Here is a 16,489-nt window from a genome sequence, read left to right as displayed (position 1 = left end):
CAGCTATTTGAAGGCGAGTTACAGGCAGGATGGAACCAAAGTCTTTTTGGCAGCGCGGGGTGATATAAGAAGGAAGAATGGCCACGAAGCACAGGCTGAGAGATGCAAGTAGGACCCTATGAGGCTGATGCAGCGCTGGAGCAGGCTGCCCACTGAGGCTTTGGAATCTCCTTCCACAGTGGCTTTCAGGACATGGCTATCAAAACCCCAGCTGAGCTGGACTCGTGTTGGTGACAGCTCTGCTCATGGTGGGAGCCTGAACAGAAGACCTCCAGAGGTCGCATACAATGAACCCTTCTTTCTTGCTGTGAATGTTATTGTGAAGATATAGCCTAAGTCTAAGACCCCTGACACCATAAGAAAAAGGAAGGGGTAATTACAAAAAGTGATGTATTGATTTATCTCGTGCTAACAGAGGTTTTCTAAGGCAGTTTACGTGCCTGTTTCTTTCCACTAATTGGCAAATCTTTTAAGACTAGTTTAGATTTTGAACATGAATACTGAGACACCCAACCTTAGATGCAGTGCATCTCAGCCCAAACAATGTCATTTCACCCGATGGAGTGGTAACTTCTTACGCTCTTGTCATATCCTTCATTGCTGTCATCTGACCCCAGAACAGAAATTCCCAAATTAGTACAGGTGTTTAGTATTGAGCTATCTACCAGAAAGATCTTTTCTACCAAGATAAGCAAGTTTATTACAGAGGAAAGAAGCTGAAATGCTTTTGAAGATGCAGCTTTGTTACAGGATTTTAAGATTTTTGTATTTCTGTAGAATGCAAACCTACAGATATTTGAGTGTGATGCGTATGTTTTATATGATTTTGGTCTTGGAAACTTAGGACATGCAATCTCTCAACAATTACCATAGAATGTACGGATCTAGATAGACCTAATTATTTCTCTCTCTCTCAAACACACACACACACACACCACACACACAGAGGCTCTATGGAAAACAGTGCTCCCTACAATCTCCCTGTCATGTTGTTCACATGTCTTGTAGAAGTGGTTGTGTTTTTATTTGTCACTCGATCTGTATGTGTCAAGCCCAACAAAAAGGGTATCTAGTCCTCCCCCACGGTAGCAAACTACAGTGGGGAAATTTGTAAACAGAGGCTCACTGGTGAATCATCCGCATCCGCAAAGTCTGCTTCTTACCAGTGGAGAAAGAGGCATCGCTGTCAGTCCGAACTGATTCCCAGTCTCTGGAAGGCATACATTGATGAATTAAAACAAAATCCCCTCCCCATGAACTCTCCTGGAGATGCTGAGGTAGGGGAAGAAACATGTGGCTCTCCCATAAACATGGGACCTTAAACACCCGAAAGAAGTCCAAAGCAGCAGTGGTCTGGTGGGGATCATCCTGACACCTATCTAGCTTTTGGATGACTTCCTGGCACCAGTCGTAGCTACAAGCCTTATTTTGCAGTTGAACTATTTACCCTGGTGCAGATTTGCAATATTGGCACTCATTTATGTTAGTGAGGAAAAGAAGGAAGCTAATAATATGTACTGTTGAGTGGGGACCTTTGGAAGGTGGTGTTTAGAGCTGCCAAAAATGTCAGGCAGACTCTTTGGATCGTAACAAACCAGTGAAGCAGTTGTTAGCAGGACTGATCAGTAGAGGATCAGCTAAAAGTCAGAAGTTCAGAAACCAAGTCTCAGCTTGTTCTTCCTTATCAATCAGGATAATAAACTGCACACAGACAGGCAGCCCCTCTCAGTAAAAGCTCAGAAAGTCTTTGAATTAAAAGTGAAAAAAAGATCTTCTGAGCTGCTTTCTCTGCATCACTTCAGGTTGTGGCAAGTGCATTTTTCATCCAGCAGTGAAAGAAACTGGCCTGTGTTATCAGAGACGGGGCTTTTCACGCTTTTTGTCGGTGGTTTTTCTCAAGCTTTTGCTCTTGGGGTGTTGTCTGCAGTTTGTCAGATCTGTTTGGGGACCCTGGTGAGTCTATCAATAGACAGCTCAGCTGCGTGTTTCTGGGTGCTGAACCGCATCAAAATGAATTCCTCTCTATCATGCAACTTTATGCTGCTTTAAAAGTTGTGATTTGCAGAGTTGCCTGGATAAAAATATTTTTTCTCCTTCCTTTCCCTCATCTACACTACAATCTCTGGCAGTAGTAAAAAACAATTATTAAAGTTATTAAAATATATGAAAGATAAAGGGTCAAGTACCATTGTAACAGTGGGTTATGATGAGATGGCCTCTTACCTGTACAGAGAAAGTATTTCTAAATAACTTGCAATGTCACAGTGGCGCTATAAAGGACAGTCTACTCAGTGTATGTGTTTCATATTTGATGTTTCTGGCTTTTTTTTGCCTTCAAGTCAAGATCACAGCTAAAGTCCAGTCTCCCATTTCTCATTCCAGGCCAGAGATAATTTCAACAAGCTTTTGAAATAGATTTCTGTGTACCAGGCATGTTAAACTGCATTTTGTACTGAATTTATATAAAAATGTATACACACGCACGTGTGTGAGTGTGCCTGCATATACATATATTTGCTTCAGCATACTTGTTGTTGTTAGAGGTATAATTTTTCTGCTGAGTGTTAAAATTGAGATTTCAGAGATCTGTGATTTAAAATATATTGCGCTGTTTTGTTCTAGTAGGACTTTTTCAATTATATCAGAATTATCTGCTGACTTAATTACATTCTCTGTGATTTCAATTGATTCTGGTATTTGGATTCTAAACAATAGCTTTGTTCTGCAGCTTGATACTATCACCTGAAGCAGCTCGATCTCAAGGGGTACTTTAAAATATTTCCTCCATGTGTGTATATATTTGTACATTATGCAAAATAATTTTTAAGTCAGCCAACTTCCAAATAGTGGAGTGTGAATAAAATAGTAATTGTACGTTTAGAGACTGTCAGTTTGTTATGATGGAGTTTTATTTCCTTCATTTCTATACTTGAATATTTTGCAGAGTATAACTGCACATTTACATTGACTGTTTGACTGACTTCTCTTCCCTGGGATGACTTGGAAGTCTTTTATGAGAATGGAATACAATAACTCTGTAGCTATTACAGTTTGCTACCTACAGTAATAAAACATTAAGAGGCTTAAACTTTTTATTTGAGTGAGTGTTGTCATTGCAGTATTGTACATCTACAAATACAAAAAAAAGTCATGTGGAAGCAAAAAGTCCTGCCACATGAATGCGTTCAGCTGGAGTTGATGAAGGTGATAGTTATAGAAATGTAACTAGACATTTATGTAGTTCTATTTTAAAATTCTTCTTGCAAAACCTCTTTTTTGAAAGTTATTTTGCAGCTGTTAAAAATGGGGTGCTGAAAATAGAATTGTATTTTTCATGCTAATTTTGAGTTATCTAAGTTTTGTTATATTTGGATGTTAATTGTGATAGATCTTAAAATCAAGAAATTACAATTTTTCTCTTTTTCTTTGCAGAGTCACAGTGTACACTTTGTGGGGAGCCTGAAGGTGAGCATATTTTCCTACTACTATTTTTCAAAGCAGATAGAGGTGAACATGTGACTCACATTATACACACGTATCGTAGATTGTAAATGGTATCTGAATGATGAGAACCGATAAGAGACATTCTTCCCTATGTTAGATACCAAAAAATGAATTGAATTAAGCTGAGTAAAGCACAGTACATGCTCCAGGCAGGAAATAATCTTTAAGGACAAATATTCCACTAGGGCAAAAATTGAAATATTTACTTCTTATTCTCTTGTGTGTTTGTCAAACTAATTTGGCGTAAGAGAGAGTGTGAAGAGACATTTAAGGACATCACTTTGAGGATGGAAAACAGAAACACTGGACATTAAAGGGAAATGAGAAAATGTTTTTCTATTTGATATTACATTTACAGAGAAGTGAGAGAGGCTAATACTTTTTAGCAGGTGAAGTGAATAAATATTGCTTCTGAAATAAAGGTAATTAAGCAATAACTGTTATGTAGTGCAAATATGTGTCCACATGAAGGTGTTTGGTGGTTTGTTTGGTTTGGTTTTTTTCCAAGTGACTAATTAAATGCCAAGGTGAGACCCACAATTTACCTAAATGAACACTGAAGCAATGAGATTATGATTTTTAAAGTAGGCCATTATTGAGGAAAACCTCTCTAATTCATTTATTTATTAACATTGGTGCTATTATAAAGAAAATGTCAAAAAGCTGACCTTAATTTCAAATCAACCATCTGGAGTCTGTCTAAGAAACATAGTCTGAAATAGCAAATGTAAATGCTGAGGCAAAATATCTTAGTTAAAAAGTAAATTATAGATTCTGGGCTCTTCCCGAAGACATTCAGCTTTATATCTTGAGTAGTTTCCGAAAAACAATGTAAACTTCTAATGTTTTAAAAATTTAGGAGGGAGAAGTTATTAAGAGATGAAGCCCAGAAGTGAAAGGCTTTGAGAGCTTGCAACTAATGCAATCACTCAGTAAATTAAACATTAGTTATATATTTCTCCTTTGTTATCTGCTGACAAATAATTATTTTAGATATTTTTTTTTACTTTACATTCTTATTAAAATAAACAGTCAAAATTTGTTAATTTTCTTTGTCCTTTAATTGATAAATTTATAATAGCACAGATACACATATGAAAAGGAAAAAAAAAAAAGACAGGTGCTTATTTGGCTTTCATGAGATATTCCTTTCTTGATGAGGTTGTTCAACTTTAAAGTTGTGCATTGGATTAGTTCTGTTTTACTGCATGCTTTATAACTGCTTTATGACTGCTTTATAACAATAATTCCTCTTTCTTTTCATTGCTGTTCTTCCATATCGGTTCAGCTTTGCAAATTTTAATAAATGTACATGGGCTTTGTAAAAAAGAGAACTCCAAAAATAATCAGTAATAAAAATGTTTAACGTTTACATGACTAAAAACCCACAATCAAAAGATAATTATACGTATTGGTGTGTGAATAGACCTCAAGAACATAATGTTCACTTCTTAAGCTGAGTAGAAATGAACTTTCCCAGGAGTCAGTGTCCTGGATCACCATACTCTCCCCTCAGACATAGTATTACTAGCATGCTAATTATTAATTTTCTGCCTCATTTTTAAAAGTATTGATGTTAATGTCAGCTTAGGTTACTGACAAGACTTAGAATCTTAGGTTCTTTTCTTTGCCAGATGAGCAAAGTTTCTGATTTAAGACTGAACATTCACAGAAGTTTTACATGTGATTTTGTGGGAAGAAAAAGTTGCTCAATAGACATGACTTTAGTTTTAAAAAGACCATTCTTAAAGAAACTTCGCATCTTTTTCATGTAAATAAAAACCAAAACCACCAACAACTCAAACCTCAAAAAATATAGTTTTCCTCAGGAACATTCTTTAAATTTTGGTTTGGTTTCATGTAAACTAATTGAGTTACTTAGAAAAGTAGGGAAGAACTAAAAAATCAACTTTTTGCAAGGTTTTAATTGGAATTGCTGACTTTTCTATGTAGTCTTCTTCAGAAATTTGAGATACCATAAATACAAACTATAAACCAAAGAGGCAAATTCAAAAAATATCAGTTAATAGTAGATAGCATTAACCTCCAGGTTCCTTTTCCTCATCCTTTTCAGAAAAAAATCGAAGTTCACTAAGTATATTAATGTACTTTGAGATGAATTTGCAAAATTGCAGTAGGCTTACTACAGTGTGTAGAGGCCTACACCATTGTGTAGGCTTCCTGTATTCATTTCCAAAGTGGTAGGCAGAGATTCATTCATGAAACAGTAGATGTGGAGAAATCTCCCTGACTTGAGATAGAGGCAGACAAGGCTTCACGTCTTACCACTTCTGAGTTCCTCTGTTTATGCCATTTGTTGAAAACCCTACAGGCTGCTAGCGGTGAGTTTCTGAACACCTTCTAGAAGAAAGGTGGCCGAATGCAAGCCTATTGCAAGCCACAAATTCTGATTGTCAAATTGGTCAGCTGAAGTCTTCAGTGTTCTTGTGATGGTTCACCCTTTATCTAGCCATCACCCCTCCTTTCAAAACCAGCAGTTTTGCCCTGGATTATCAGTATAGCCAAGTGTAGTAGGAAAGGGCTCTGTAAAACTGAACTTTTTGCTGGGGGCACTTAGCAAAGTTTTTAGCAGTTAGTGTTGCACTTTGGTAGCAAGTGCATTTATTTGCATACAGGTTGTTGCACAGGTGTGGGACAATGGGAGTACATGGTTTATAGAGTGAAAAAATATCAGATTTGAGAGGGTGATATAAATTATCAGAATACAGATGTCACTTTTCAGTGTTTTGTCTGTGGAATTTGTGGATCCGTCAAAAGATGTGTGTTGTGTGTCCTCCTCTGCAGCCCATCTAAAGAGAATGAATTGGACGACACTGAGGTCTGAGAATCAGTCCTTTATATGAGCTGCAAAGGGTTATGTGTTCTGTTTCAAAAATCATGCTTTGCTCTCTGTTACTGACAAGCACATCAGCTACCATTCTTGTCACTGTGAGATGCCTGAAGACCAGGTGGCCTATTTTGTAACAGGAGGAAACTAAGTTGCAGAAGACAAAGCTAGTGGTTTAATAAATCCCATTAGTGCAGCTGCTTCAGCCTGGTCCATCTTCTGGAGATGCAAGGGCAGCAATAATGTGTTTTCAGACATGTGACAACAGTTACCTTTGTGGAAGTGATCTGCAGTTGACAGATTATGTTGTCATGATAAATACTGTTGTGGTGTTTTCCTCTTTTTTCTTCCTGCTCAGATTTTAAGTGAGAAGAGAACATTATACATATGTGTCTACCTCAGTCTTCGTGACACCCAACATACTCTGTTAGAAAGACTGGTGTAGTCATGAGAAGTATCAGGAACAATTACGTCCATTAAACCTTAAGCAGATGTTTATTCTAACTCCTGGTATTTATGCACAGAAGTTTTTGAAAGGACTATATTAACAAATCTAATTTTCTATGTTACTAAAGCAGCAAACAAGTTTGGTGGCAGCTAAGATTTCAGTAGACCGCTCTGTCTTCTTAAAGCCTATGCAAATGAAAGCTTTCTTCCAGGCATTCTGAATATCCTTCACAACTCCATTAGTGACCTACTGTTTCTATTCAGGGCTTTTGCCTTTGTATTTTATTATTATTCTATTTCTTTCCTCCTTAAAGATAAATCGGCAGTCCTGTACAATACCAGCGCTTTTCAACTTTTGTAAAAATAGACACCTCTACACATTCTTTGACAGCATAAGCTTTACCTGAACACACAGATCTGGAAAATGTGGTGTTAAAAAAGAATAGCACTAAATGGGGATGTTTCTAGTGAATTTTGAGAAGAATTAATACAAGGTCTGACTCTCTCCAGCATTTCAGTGTCTCACCTATTTCAACAGAAGAAAATAATGATAAAGATACAACTTGTTTCAGGTAGTCCTTTATCCACCAGAAGCATCATTGTATGTTCTACTTCTCCTCAGACACTTCTCTCTTAAAACTAGAGAGAGCATGGAAAAATGCGTTTTTTTTTTCCCGAGTATCTGCTGTCCCTGTTATGAGAGAAAGAGCCCTGGGAGCACTGCCTTTTCGGCTGACCTTCTGTTGGTCTTGTTGGATTCTTATCAGTTTGAGATAAAAAGCAGTGGCTACGTGTAGAATTTTATTTCGGTGTCCATGAGAGAGGAAACCCAGGTTAACTTTGCTGTAGGTGTTCAGGTTTCTCTCCTGTAACTGTGTTGCTAAAAGCAATTTCCAATATATTTAGGAGTATTCAGTGATGAAAATAAGCTTCTCTCTGTAGAAGTTCCTGATGTGTTATGAGAGTGGTAGAATATGCTGAGCAGTTATGCAAAGACTGTGGAGTAAGTAGTAGGTAGTCCTGCTTACTGTTCTTTCAGATTCTTCCTCATCATCTCAGATCTCTTTTGAGCTGTGGTATGCACCTACAGTTTTAATTAAGTTTGCCCGTTATTTTTTGCAAGTAACTGGTACAAGAAGAGGTTGCTGTTTGTTAAATTTTGAGTTCAAGCTTGTGATAGCAACCTTAGAACAGTGACTTTCCATTAAATGGTAAAATACATGTTCCATTGAAAAGGAGAGCTTGGAGGAGACCTATTTCTTAATGCCTCTCAAAGCCAACATTGTCTTTTTTCCTAAACTAACTGTTCTTTGGTTAAGCTAAAACAGTTAATAGTTCTAACAACAAATGCATAGATACCATGTGACTCCCAAGTGCCACAAGATTGAGAATATTCTGACAGTTATATATTATCTGACAATAAATCCAAATGTCAGAAGATGAAGATTGTTTTTTACTGTTGATTTGCATTTTCAAGCTAAGATGCCAAGATAATTTTGTCTTTCTCTAGAAGAAATGAGTTTCTGCAAAATTTTTAGCAGTTACAAGAACGTCCCTTATCCGCACAAAAGTTTATGTCAATTAATAATGGAAGTGTTTTTAATCTGACTGAAAGTTGAAGAAGGATTTAATTGATTTTTTTTGTTTTTGCATGAAATATTCAGTAGAATTTGGGAAATACAAGAACTATAAATAAATAATTGGCAGTAACAACAAAAAAATGTTGATTTCCTTGAGGAATTGGCTTTTTTAGTTTTGTCACTATTAGAGTGGTGGATTTATTTTAGGTGCCCCCTGTGCTCTGGTTAATACTAGTGTATTAGCGTTTGAGGAGGGGGAATAAGTCTGGGTTTGGGGTTTTTTTGTTTTATTTTGGTCTGGTTTGGTTTTTTGTTAAAATAAAGAATGGACAATAGGTACTTCAGAAAAATACCTTAAACTTGGCAATATGTCTTAATATTGATGATGTTCCATCTGGATAGTTCTGGCTCTGAATATAAACATTTCCCTTGGTATCCAGTGGAAAACTATTACAGGCATATTAATAACTCTAGAGAATTTTGCTAATCTTCATTTCAGTAATCTTAACATTTAGTAATCCACGCTGAAAACTGGCAGTTTTTCCACTGTTAGCAATGACTTTCAAGAGTCCTGTAGTCTTAACTTTTTTATACTTATGCTGTATTTACTAGACCAACAATTAACAGTAACAAAAATTGAAGTTGTCTTAGGAAGCAAAGTACATTTCACAACATATGATCCTAAAAACTTTAAGGAAACAATAACATGTAATAAAATCTACTTTGCTTAATTTTAATATTGCTTCTTTTCCTGCTAATAATAAGAATTTCACATTGTTTGTTCAAATTAGGAAGTTTCTTGTTCTGTATTTGTACCACTGAAACAGTTAAATAGTCTATTGTTCCTGCTATCAACATAATAATAATTATGAATTATTTCCTGAAGTGAAGGACATAATGCGGACTTTATTCAGTCATGTATGAAAAATTGTATCTAAATACAAGGTCAAGGTCTTTGATCTATCTATTTTGATCCATTTGTATGCCAACACCTTGGGTTCCAGGAATAGTCACGTTTGTGTCACTGTGTGAACTTACTTCCTAACATTTAAATAATAGGTTCTGGGAAAATCACTGGTAGTATGAAACGTCCTCCTGATCTGAGTATTGCTAATATACCTTTCTTTGTTTGTTTGTGGGATTTTGTTGTTTATTTTTTTGTTTGTTTTGGTTTTTTTAACACTTTAGCTACTACTGTCAAAGTGAAGTGATTAGATTTTTTTCATCTTCGTGGAAACTTTTTCAAGTTGCATAGAAACATATTGCTATCATTTTCCGTTGTGTAGTCTGTAAATATCGAACCTTTTTTTTTTTCTGAGATCAAAGGAAAATACGCAAATTAATAACACTAGATTTTTTTAAAAAAATAAAATAACCTGCAAAATTTGGAGACTGTATGAACTTAAAGATTTTTAAATCTCTTTCCCACTGGGCTAATATGTCTGATTTTACTCATTAATTTTTTTAGGATAAAAAGTTATAGTATATTCATAATGTCTGTTATTCTTGAACAGTGCCGGGTTTTATATGAAGTGAAGAGATGAAATGTATATCATGATATTTAGGAAAGAGTTACAGTATGTTTTTATTCAAACAATATTGAACAACGTGTTAGTACTGAATTTTCATGTTGCCTGCATCTGGGCAGACATCATAAGTTGTCTACAATATGCCTGCAGAAGATTTAGTTGCAGAGAAAGCTCAAGTGTCTAGTTATACTTGAAATATTTGAAAATTTCATTTTGAACTATTCTATTTGTCTGTATTTGTATAGTTTGCAAGGTTATATATGGCATTAGTAAAATGAATACTTTTGTCTATAATAAGGAATAAAGTTTCCCATCTTACTTAGTTGTACTGAAATCAGGAGTGGAACATCTAAAGGACTAGGGCCTGTGTAAGCTGTGTGAGATGGTGATCACAATTTTGGGTAAATTTCTGTTACAGAGTAGCATATGGTAATTTAAGATAAAAGTCTTAAAATAAAAGAAAAAAGTTCTCAGGTATATTTTAAAAAAATAAATTATTTTCTTTTTAAAAGTGTTTTTCAAGCCTTCAGCTGTCATTTATATTTAGAATAAATTAAATTCATTGTTCCTCTGTTTCTATTTTTTCTATATACAGGAAGCAGCTCTACTCAAAACTGCATTTTTGTCCTTGGTTTTTTTTATCTACTGATTCGCTCTCCTGGGTTGTACAAATCAAAAAAAAAAAAAAAAGCTGATTTAATTTGGACAAATAGGAAGTAATCCCAAATGTAGAAGGTATTATTTGTACATGCATTTTACATTGTTTTGATTAAAAAACCAAACAAAACCAAACAGAAGGACCATCTTGTCTTTCCTGCTCCAATATGAATGACTAAATGAAAAGCTGATTTGATTTCTTGGGGGGGAGAATTGGCCTCAAAGGTTATAATCAGCACACGCTGGAGGCTGCATGCAGGAATGTGAATGCTTCCTCTGCCAGCAGTGAATGAAGTTACATATGTTATTTAGTCCTATAGAGGTCAGGACTTCAGCATTTGATGGAGTAGGGACCAATGTCAGTAAGGCCAGTGCAGCCTAGAAGATGCTGGTATTTTAAATTAACCTTTGAATAGAAGTATGTATGTGTATATACACACTTTTTAAAAAAAAAATTTCTTATTTTTCTGACTATTTAGCGTGTTATCGTATTACATGAAATGTCCTGTTTTGAGTAGCCATGTCAGATTTGTTCACTGTGTGTTAATTTCTGCAGTAGCATATTTCTCTTAAAGATGTTATTTTAAAAGTATATATCATAAATAAGAATCTTTCTTTTATAGTGTGAGTTGTCTTTGCTTTCCCTTGTCTTCTAATTTTCATGCCATGCAACGCTTAGGGTTTGTGTATTCATGCAGCTGTATTACTCCTTTGTACATTTACATAGCAGATCTATTTAAGTTGAACAGTAATGTCTCCTGGATATCGCCTGCAGCTTCTAGATTACTTTATATTTTAGAAGGATACTTTTGTGCTTTTGTAGTATAAGAAACATGATGGATTTCTACCAAAACATACAGGTCTTTTTTTTTTTTTTTTTTTTTTTTTTTAAGGATCTGACTGCGTAAAGTTGAAGTGGCAGATGTTACAGGCAGGTTTTTAGTTTGCAGTGTATAGTTTGGGTTGGATAGCTTGCGAGCTTGACTTGACTTTTGCCGTATCACTCCCTGGATCTGTCCCATAGCCCCAGGCTCAGGGGGTGCTCAGGTGGTCACTGGCCTCTGCAGGCAGCTGGCTTGTAAGAAAAGCTAAGCCTGCCATGGCCTCCAGCTGAAAACCCAACAGTAGCCTTGTGCTACAGGGGAGTTATCAGTATCTGCCACCTTCTAGGAAAATGTGAAGCTAATTCTAGATATAAAGTTCAACACCAGTGAGATGGAAAATGCTTATAGTATCACAGGATACTGTAAATGCTGTAGAGTATCACGGGATCTTCTGCGTGGAAGAGTAAGTTACAGTTTCTCAATCAGTGTTTAATTCTTCTAGGTAGGGAGAAAGTCTTTAAAAAAACAGTGGTTGTAAGGTTTAAGAATCACAGCTGTAAGATAAAGCAAACTTCCTTTCCTGTCACCACACCCTGTTACATTCAGGATCAACTATTTCCAATACATCTTTTGAAACCCATGCACAATAAATTATATGATTATTATTGCACACATGTGCGCATTTCATTCTGACTGAGCAGATCATGAATGATTTTTACTTTGATTCTGGATTATCAATCTGAAAATTTACAAAACAGTGTCCTAGGAGAAGGAACCCTTTTCTGAAGCCAAAAACTGCATTAATTTAGAAGAGATATCCATGCAGAAGGAACGCAGACTTCTCCTAGCGTGTACATTTGCATAAATCTTAGATAAATTCTGGCAACGTTCACCTCAACAACATATGAAAATCCTGAGCTCTTACCTTGTGCAGAGCTACAACTGATATTAGTGGAACTATTTTGTAGAAAAAGAGCAAGGACTTTCACAGCAAAGAACTTCAAGCAGAATGATTTATACTTCTGTACCTGGTGATTATTTTCCATCGGCTTTCATCACAATTTTAGTCACTGGAATCGTCATACACCTTATAAAATATTAAAGCCAACATATGTCTGTAATAATATGTGACAAAGAAATAGCTTTGAATATGTGGTTGGAAGTACTTTTTCGTATTGCTGACTGACTGTCCCTGAAAATGAATAATATGATGGCAGCAACTGTGTTAATAGCAATTAGCTTGTGCAGCTGAATGTTAAGCAAGCTCTTCAGCGCTTGTGTCTGAAAAATATTTCTGAAAAATCTTGACAGCGTATTGTTCCAGTTACTTGGAAACTTGATTTCCAGGTGCATCAAAAGGCAGTGTGTCCTCCACAGTGCAGTTCCCACCCCAGTGCTGGTTTTACAGATAGTAACCCTGTACAACGTAACTGAAAATTGACTCAGTGGGTTTTTTTCCCCATAGCTTATTTTATTAAACCATAGAAATATTTTCTCTTTCAGCATATGTAGAGACAGTAATCTCTTGGGGTTTTTCTTTTTTGTTGAATTTTCATTATGTCATTACATTTTTTGTTTGTCAAGTATATCATGACAGTGTCCTTCTTAAGGACAAATTCTGAATAGAAACTTCTTAAAGTGCTTCTCAGCTAACATGAAATAGTTACAGTGTTGAAATAATTCCATCTCAACAGTCTTTGTGCTTTAACACACATGATCTTTGTACTTTAGCAATGGAAGCACATTCCTCATACAGATTATTATGGATTTCATGAAATGAAAGAAGGCTCTAGTCAATGCCATGAACGGCACCATGGTGATTTTATTTTTACCTTTTCCTCAGTAATCTTCAGTACATCATATTGGTATAGAAGACAGTTAATTAATTTTACTTACTGATAAAGAACATGTGGGTGTTTTCTTTTTGCCTTTGTTTTCCTTTGTATTTACTGTATGTAAACTACTTCAAAAATAATTTTGTTCTAGACAGTGATTTTCAGTTTTCTGGCAGTGGTGAAGCATCAGATTGATTGTTTAACCACTTCAGTATTTACCTTGTACTACAGAAACAGCACAGAGGAGCTGGAGGATATTCTGAAGCTAAGCCAAACTAGTCTACTTTTTTTGGTCTATGCTAGCATGCTAGACACTGTAAGATCAAGTCAAATCCATGCAGTTCAAATTCCAGCCTTTTCTTCTGTTAACTAAATCAGATTCTTGATACCATAAGGTTTATGTGTGTATTATGTTTTCTAGCTAGCCAGCTGCTGAGAGTTTAAGCCCAGCTTGGGAAAGGGTTTGTTGGAAATATTTATTTCATGTTGTGAAAATGCTCATAGAAAAGAACATGTTATGACTGTCTCTGCCATGATAATTTTTTTGGAGGCATCAAAATGTAATTTAGGAATTCTGCTTGATACTTGAGGTTTTCTGCCTGTAAAAGTTGGGTCTGAGTGCACTGTGTTTTAAATATGAGGCTTGATTATACTCTGTATTACCAAATGTCTTCATATTGATCTAAAATCTAAAAAAGACAACAGAAGAAATTCTTATTTTGGACACAAGACTAACAACGGAGGGCTGCTAAACTTCAACAACCATAGATTTAATTGTAGCACCCACAGGCCAAGAGATATTGCCAAGGGCAAACTCGGCTTTCAAGTCTGAATTCCAGATGTTTAGTAAATAAGCAACAGATTCACAAACTGATGGACAACTTCAGGTAGCAACGGGGTCAAATTCCACTTAACAAAAGAGAAGCCAGAGTTGTGGAATAGGTGTGAGGTTTTAAGTGGCGGGATTTACACAAGAGCAGACATATAAAAACATGACAAACTTCTGAACCACCACCAAAGGATAGTCAAGAGCAGCAAGGAATGAAAGGAGGGAGATATCTATCTGTTTTATTTTTATGGCACAGTGTAAGCTGTTTTCTTGTGTTGGATCATGATTTATGTCACAATAGGCTAAATGTAATTTATATGCAGAATCTTTATAAATCTTATTTGTCTGTTGGCATTCAATGTCCTTGACCTTGAAAAGGAGAGACAAACACATTCGTGATCTCCCAGAACAACATAGCTGAGCTTCAAGTTCTCGTTCTGTGACGTGACAGGAGAGAGACCGTGGAAGGAGATTAAACACACCCATTTCCCTTACTGGGGAAACCAAATTCAGCAGCTAGCAGAATAGATCAGCTGTGGATGTGATAGATGATGTCACAGAAGAGGGTCCAACTTCATCACTGGAATTCTTGCTCTATTCCATTGATGCCATGTTTTCCAGCCTCATAGCCTCCAAAGGATGTCGGGTTTAACACCTACAGTGAATTTGCATTTTAGTATTTCTGTGGAAAATGCTGCTACATAGTACCTTTCTGCCATAGTTGCCTCAGAGTAGCCAGCTCAGGATTTGATGAATCTGAATGACAAGGCATCGCAAACTGAAATGATTAATTTGTTTGAAATGAGAAGGTTGAGGAAATTTTCTAATTTCTTCTATGAAACAGGTGAGATTGAAAACTTTGTGTCTGCATCTGTGCTCTATTCTTAACATCTTTCAGAAAGATCAGTCTCTGAATATGAAGACATATAAAAACTTGTGCAAGATCTTGCTTACTTTATAATAAATTCTAACTAGACATTGACAAATCAGTCATTCCATCACACAGGGGAAAGAAATAGGCAATTTGTTACTGTCTCCAAGAATGATGGAAGTAGCAGGCAGAAGAGTTGGAGGAGGATCCAAAGTGGAACATTGACAGAAGCAGGAACAAACTACAGCCCTAGCTGACTGTGGAGTCGGCTGCTCTCCCTGCTGACTGATGGCAAGGTCTTGCAATCAAACTGCACTTGCTACTTGGGTCTAAATAACTAGCATGCTGCAGCAAACCTAAGTTATCCTCACAACTAAAAATGAGATTACACATTAACATGTGATGAGTTATATTTTCAGTTGAGTCTTCAGAAACAACAAACTCTGGAGACATAAATTCAATACTTATAATTAAAAAGGGATAGGACTGTTCCGTATTGTATTTTGGGACACTGCTACAGATCCATTATTAAATAACATGTCATATTAAATAATATGTTATTGTAGCTAAAAAAAAAAATAAATATTACAGTCACTCTGTATGGCTCTCAGTGTATCTTTTTTTGTCAGAAGCTATTTTCTCCAGAAAAACCTTCTGCCAGAGAATTAAGTGGTTAAAACTGAGAATTGGAAAAACCCAAAGAAACAACATTTGGATGACTTTTAAGGTTTAAATGCTGTGGTAGTAAATAGTGCAATTAAACAGTACAATTTATTTCTGAAAGAAATGTGGGAATCCCAAATAATGACATTTTTGTAGGTTTATAGCCTGGTTTATTAACAAGAGTTCTTTCAGATTTTTTTTTTTATGTAGTAAAAGATCAGTGTCACATTTTAAGCTGTTCCAAATCGACTGTGATCACCTCACACAAAGCTGTGCCATTCAGTGGGCAGCAATGTGACCACTGTAATAGAAGGCACTGAGGCAGAACCTAACACATATAGCTAGTTTTAAATAGCTAATGCTGCTTACACTTTCATCAGGATGTTTATGCTTCTTTTGTACTAGTTGGTTGGTTACTAAATTCTAAATTTCAAATAATGTCTAGTATGTTTTGGTTGAGTTCATAGAGACCTGCTTAATAAGCTAGATGATCTAAAAAGGGATCAAATGTACAGAGAAGCCCAAATAAATTTATGAAGTGAAAGTGACACTATTTAACAGAAGCAACACTTTATTGCAATTTGAAGAAATGAATGATAATAGTTTTCACACTAAAATGTGGGAACACAGCAGGCCAATTCCAAGAAGTGCCAGGGTCGTCCTCCCTTACTGGCTTAGAAAGACGTATATGCATTGTAAATATTCACAGCTTTGGTGTTCTCTTCAACTCACCAATTCCTTATAGAACATTTTTCTTTCTGTGGTAAACATCTCTCCTATCTCATCCTGAATTTAGAACCTGAAATCTCCACACCAATCTTCTTTCTGTTTCCCTGCAGCATCATGTGTCATACTCTATCCACTGTTAATATATGCACAGTGGAGGATTTTGTTTCTTGTTT

At 35.9% G+C, this 16,489-nt stretch overlaps 1 protein-coding gene across 10 annotated transcripts in view; it reads left to right on the top strand.

Moving 5' to 3' along the window:
* The window catches only part of DLGAP2 (discs, large (Drosophila) homolog-associated protein 2), a 409,096-nt gene that overhangs the window by 141,498 nt on the left and 251,109 nt on the right, over window positions 1-16,489 (top strand). For all 10 annotated transcript variants that reach the window (XM_014948945.1, XM_014948944.1, XM_014948948.1 and 7 more), the window contains exon 2: window positions 3,433-3,465. In XM_014948945.1, the coding sequence (XP_014804431.1) occupies window positions 3,433-3,465 (33 nt within the window). The remainder of the gene's footprint in view (window positions 1-3,432; window positions 3,466-16,489) is intronic.

This window comes from Calidris pugnax, unplaced genomic scaffold (genome assembly GCF_001431845.1).
Source record: "Calidris pugnax isolate Ruff unplaced genomic scaffold, ASM143184v1 scaffold141, whole genome shotgun sequence".
Lineage (NCBI taxonomy): Eukaryota > Metazoa > Chordata > Aves > Charadriiformes > Scolopacidae > Calidris > Calidris pugnax.
The sequence above is the reverse complement of the archived record's forward strand: the minus strand, read 5'-3'. Positions and strand labels throughout refer to the sequence as shown.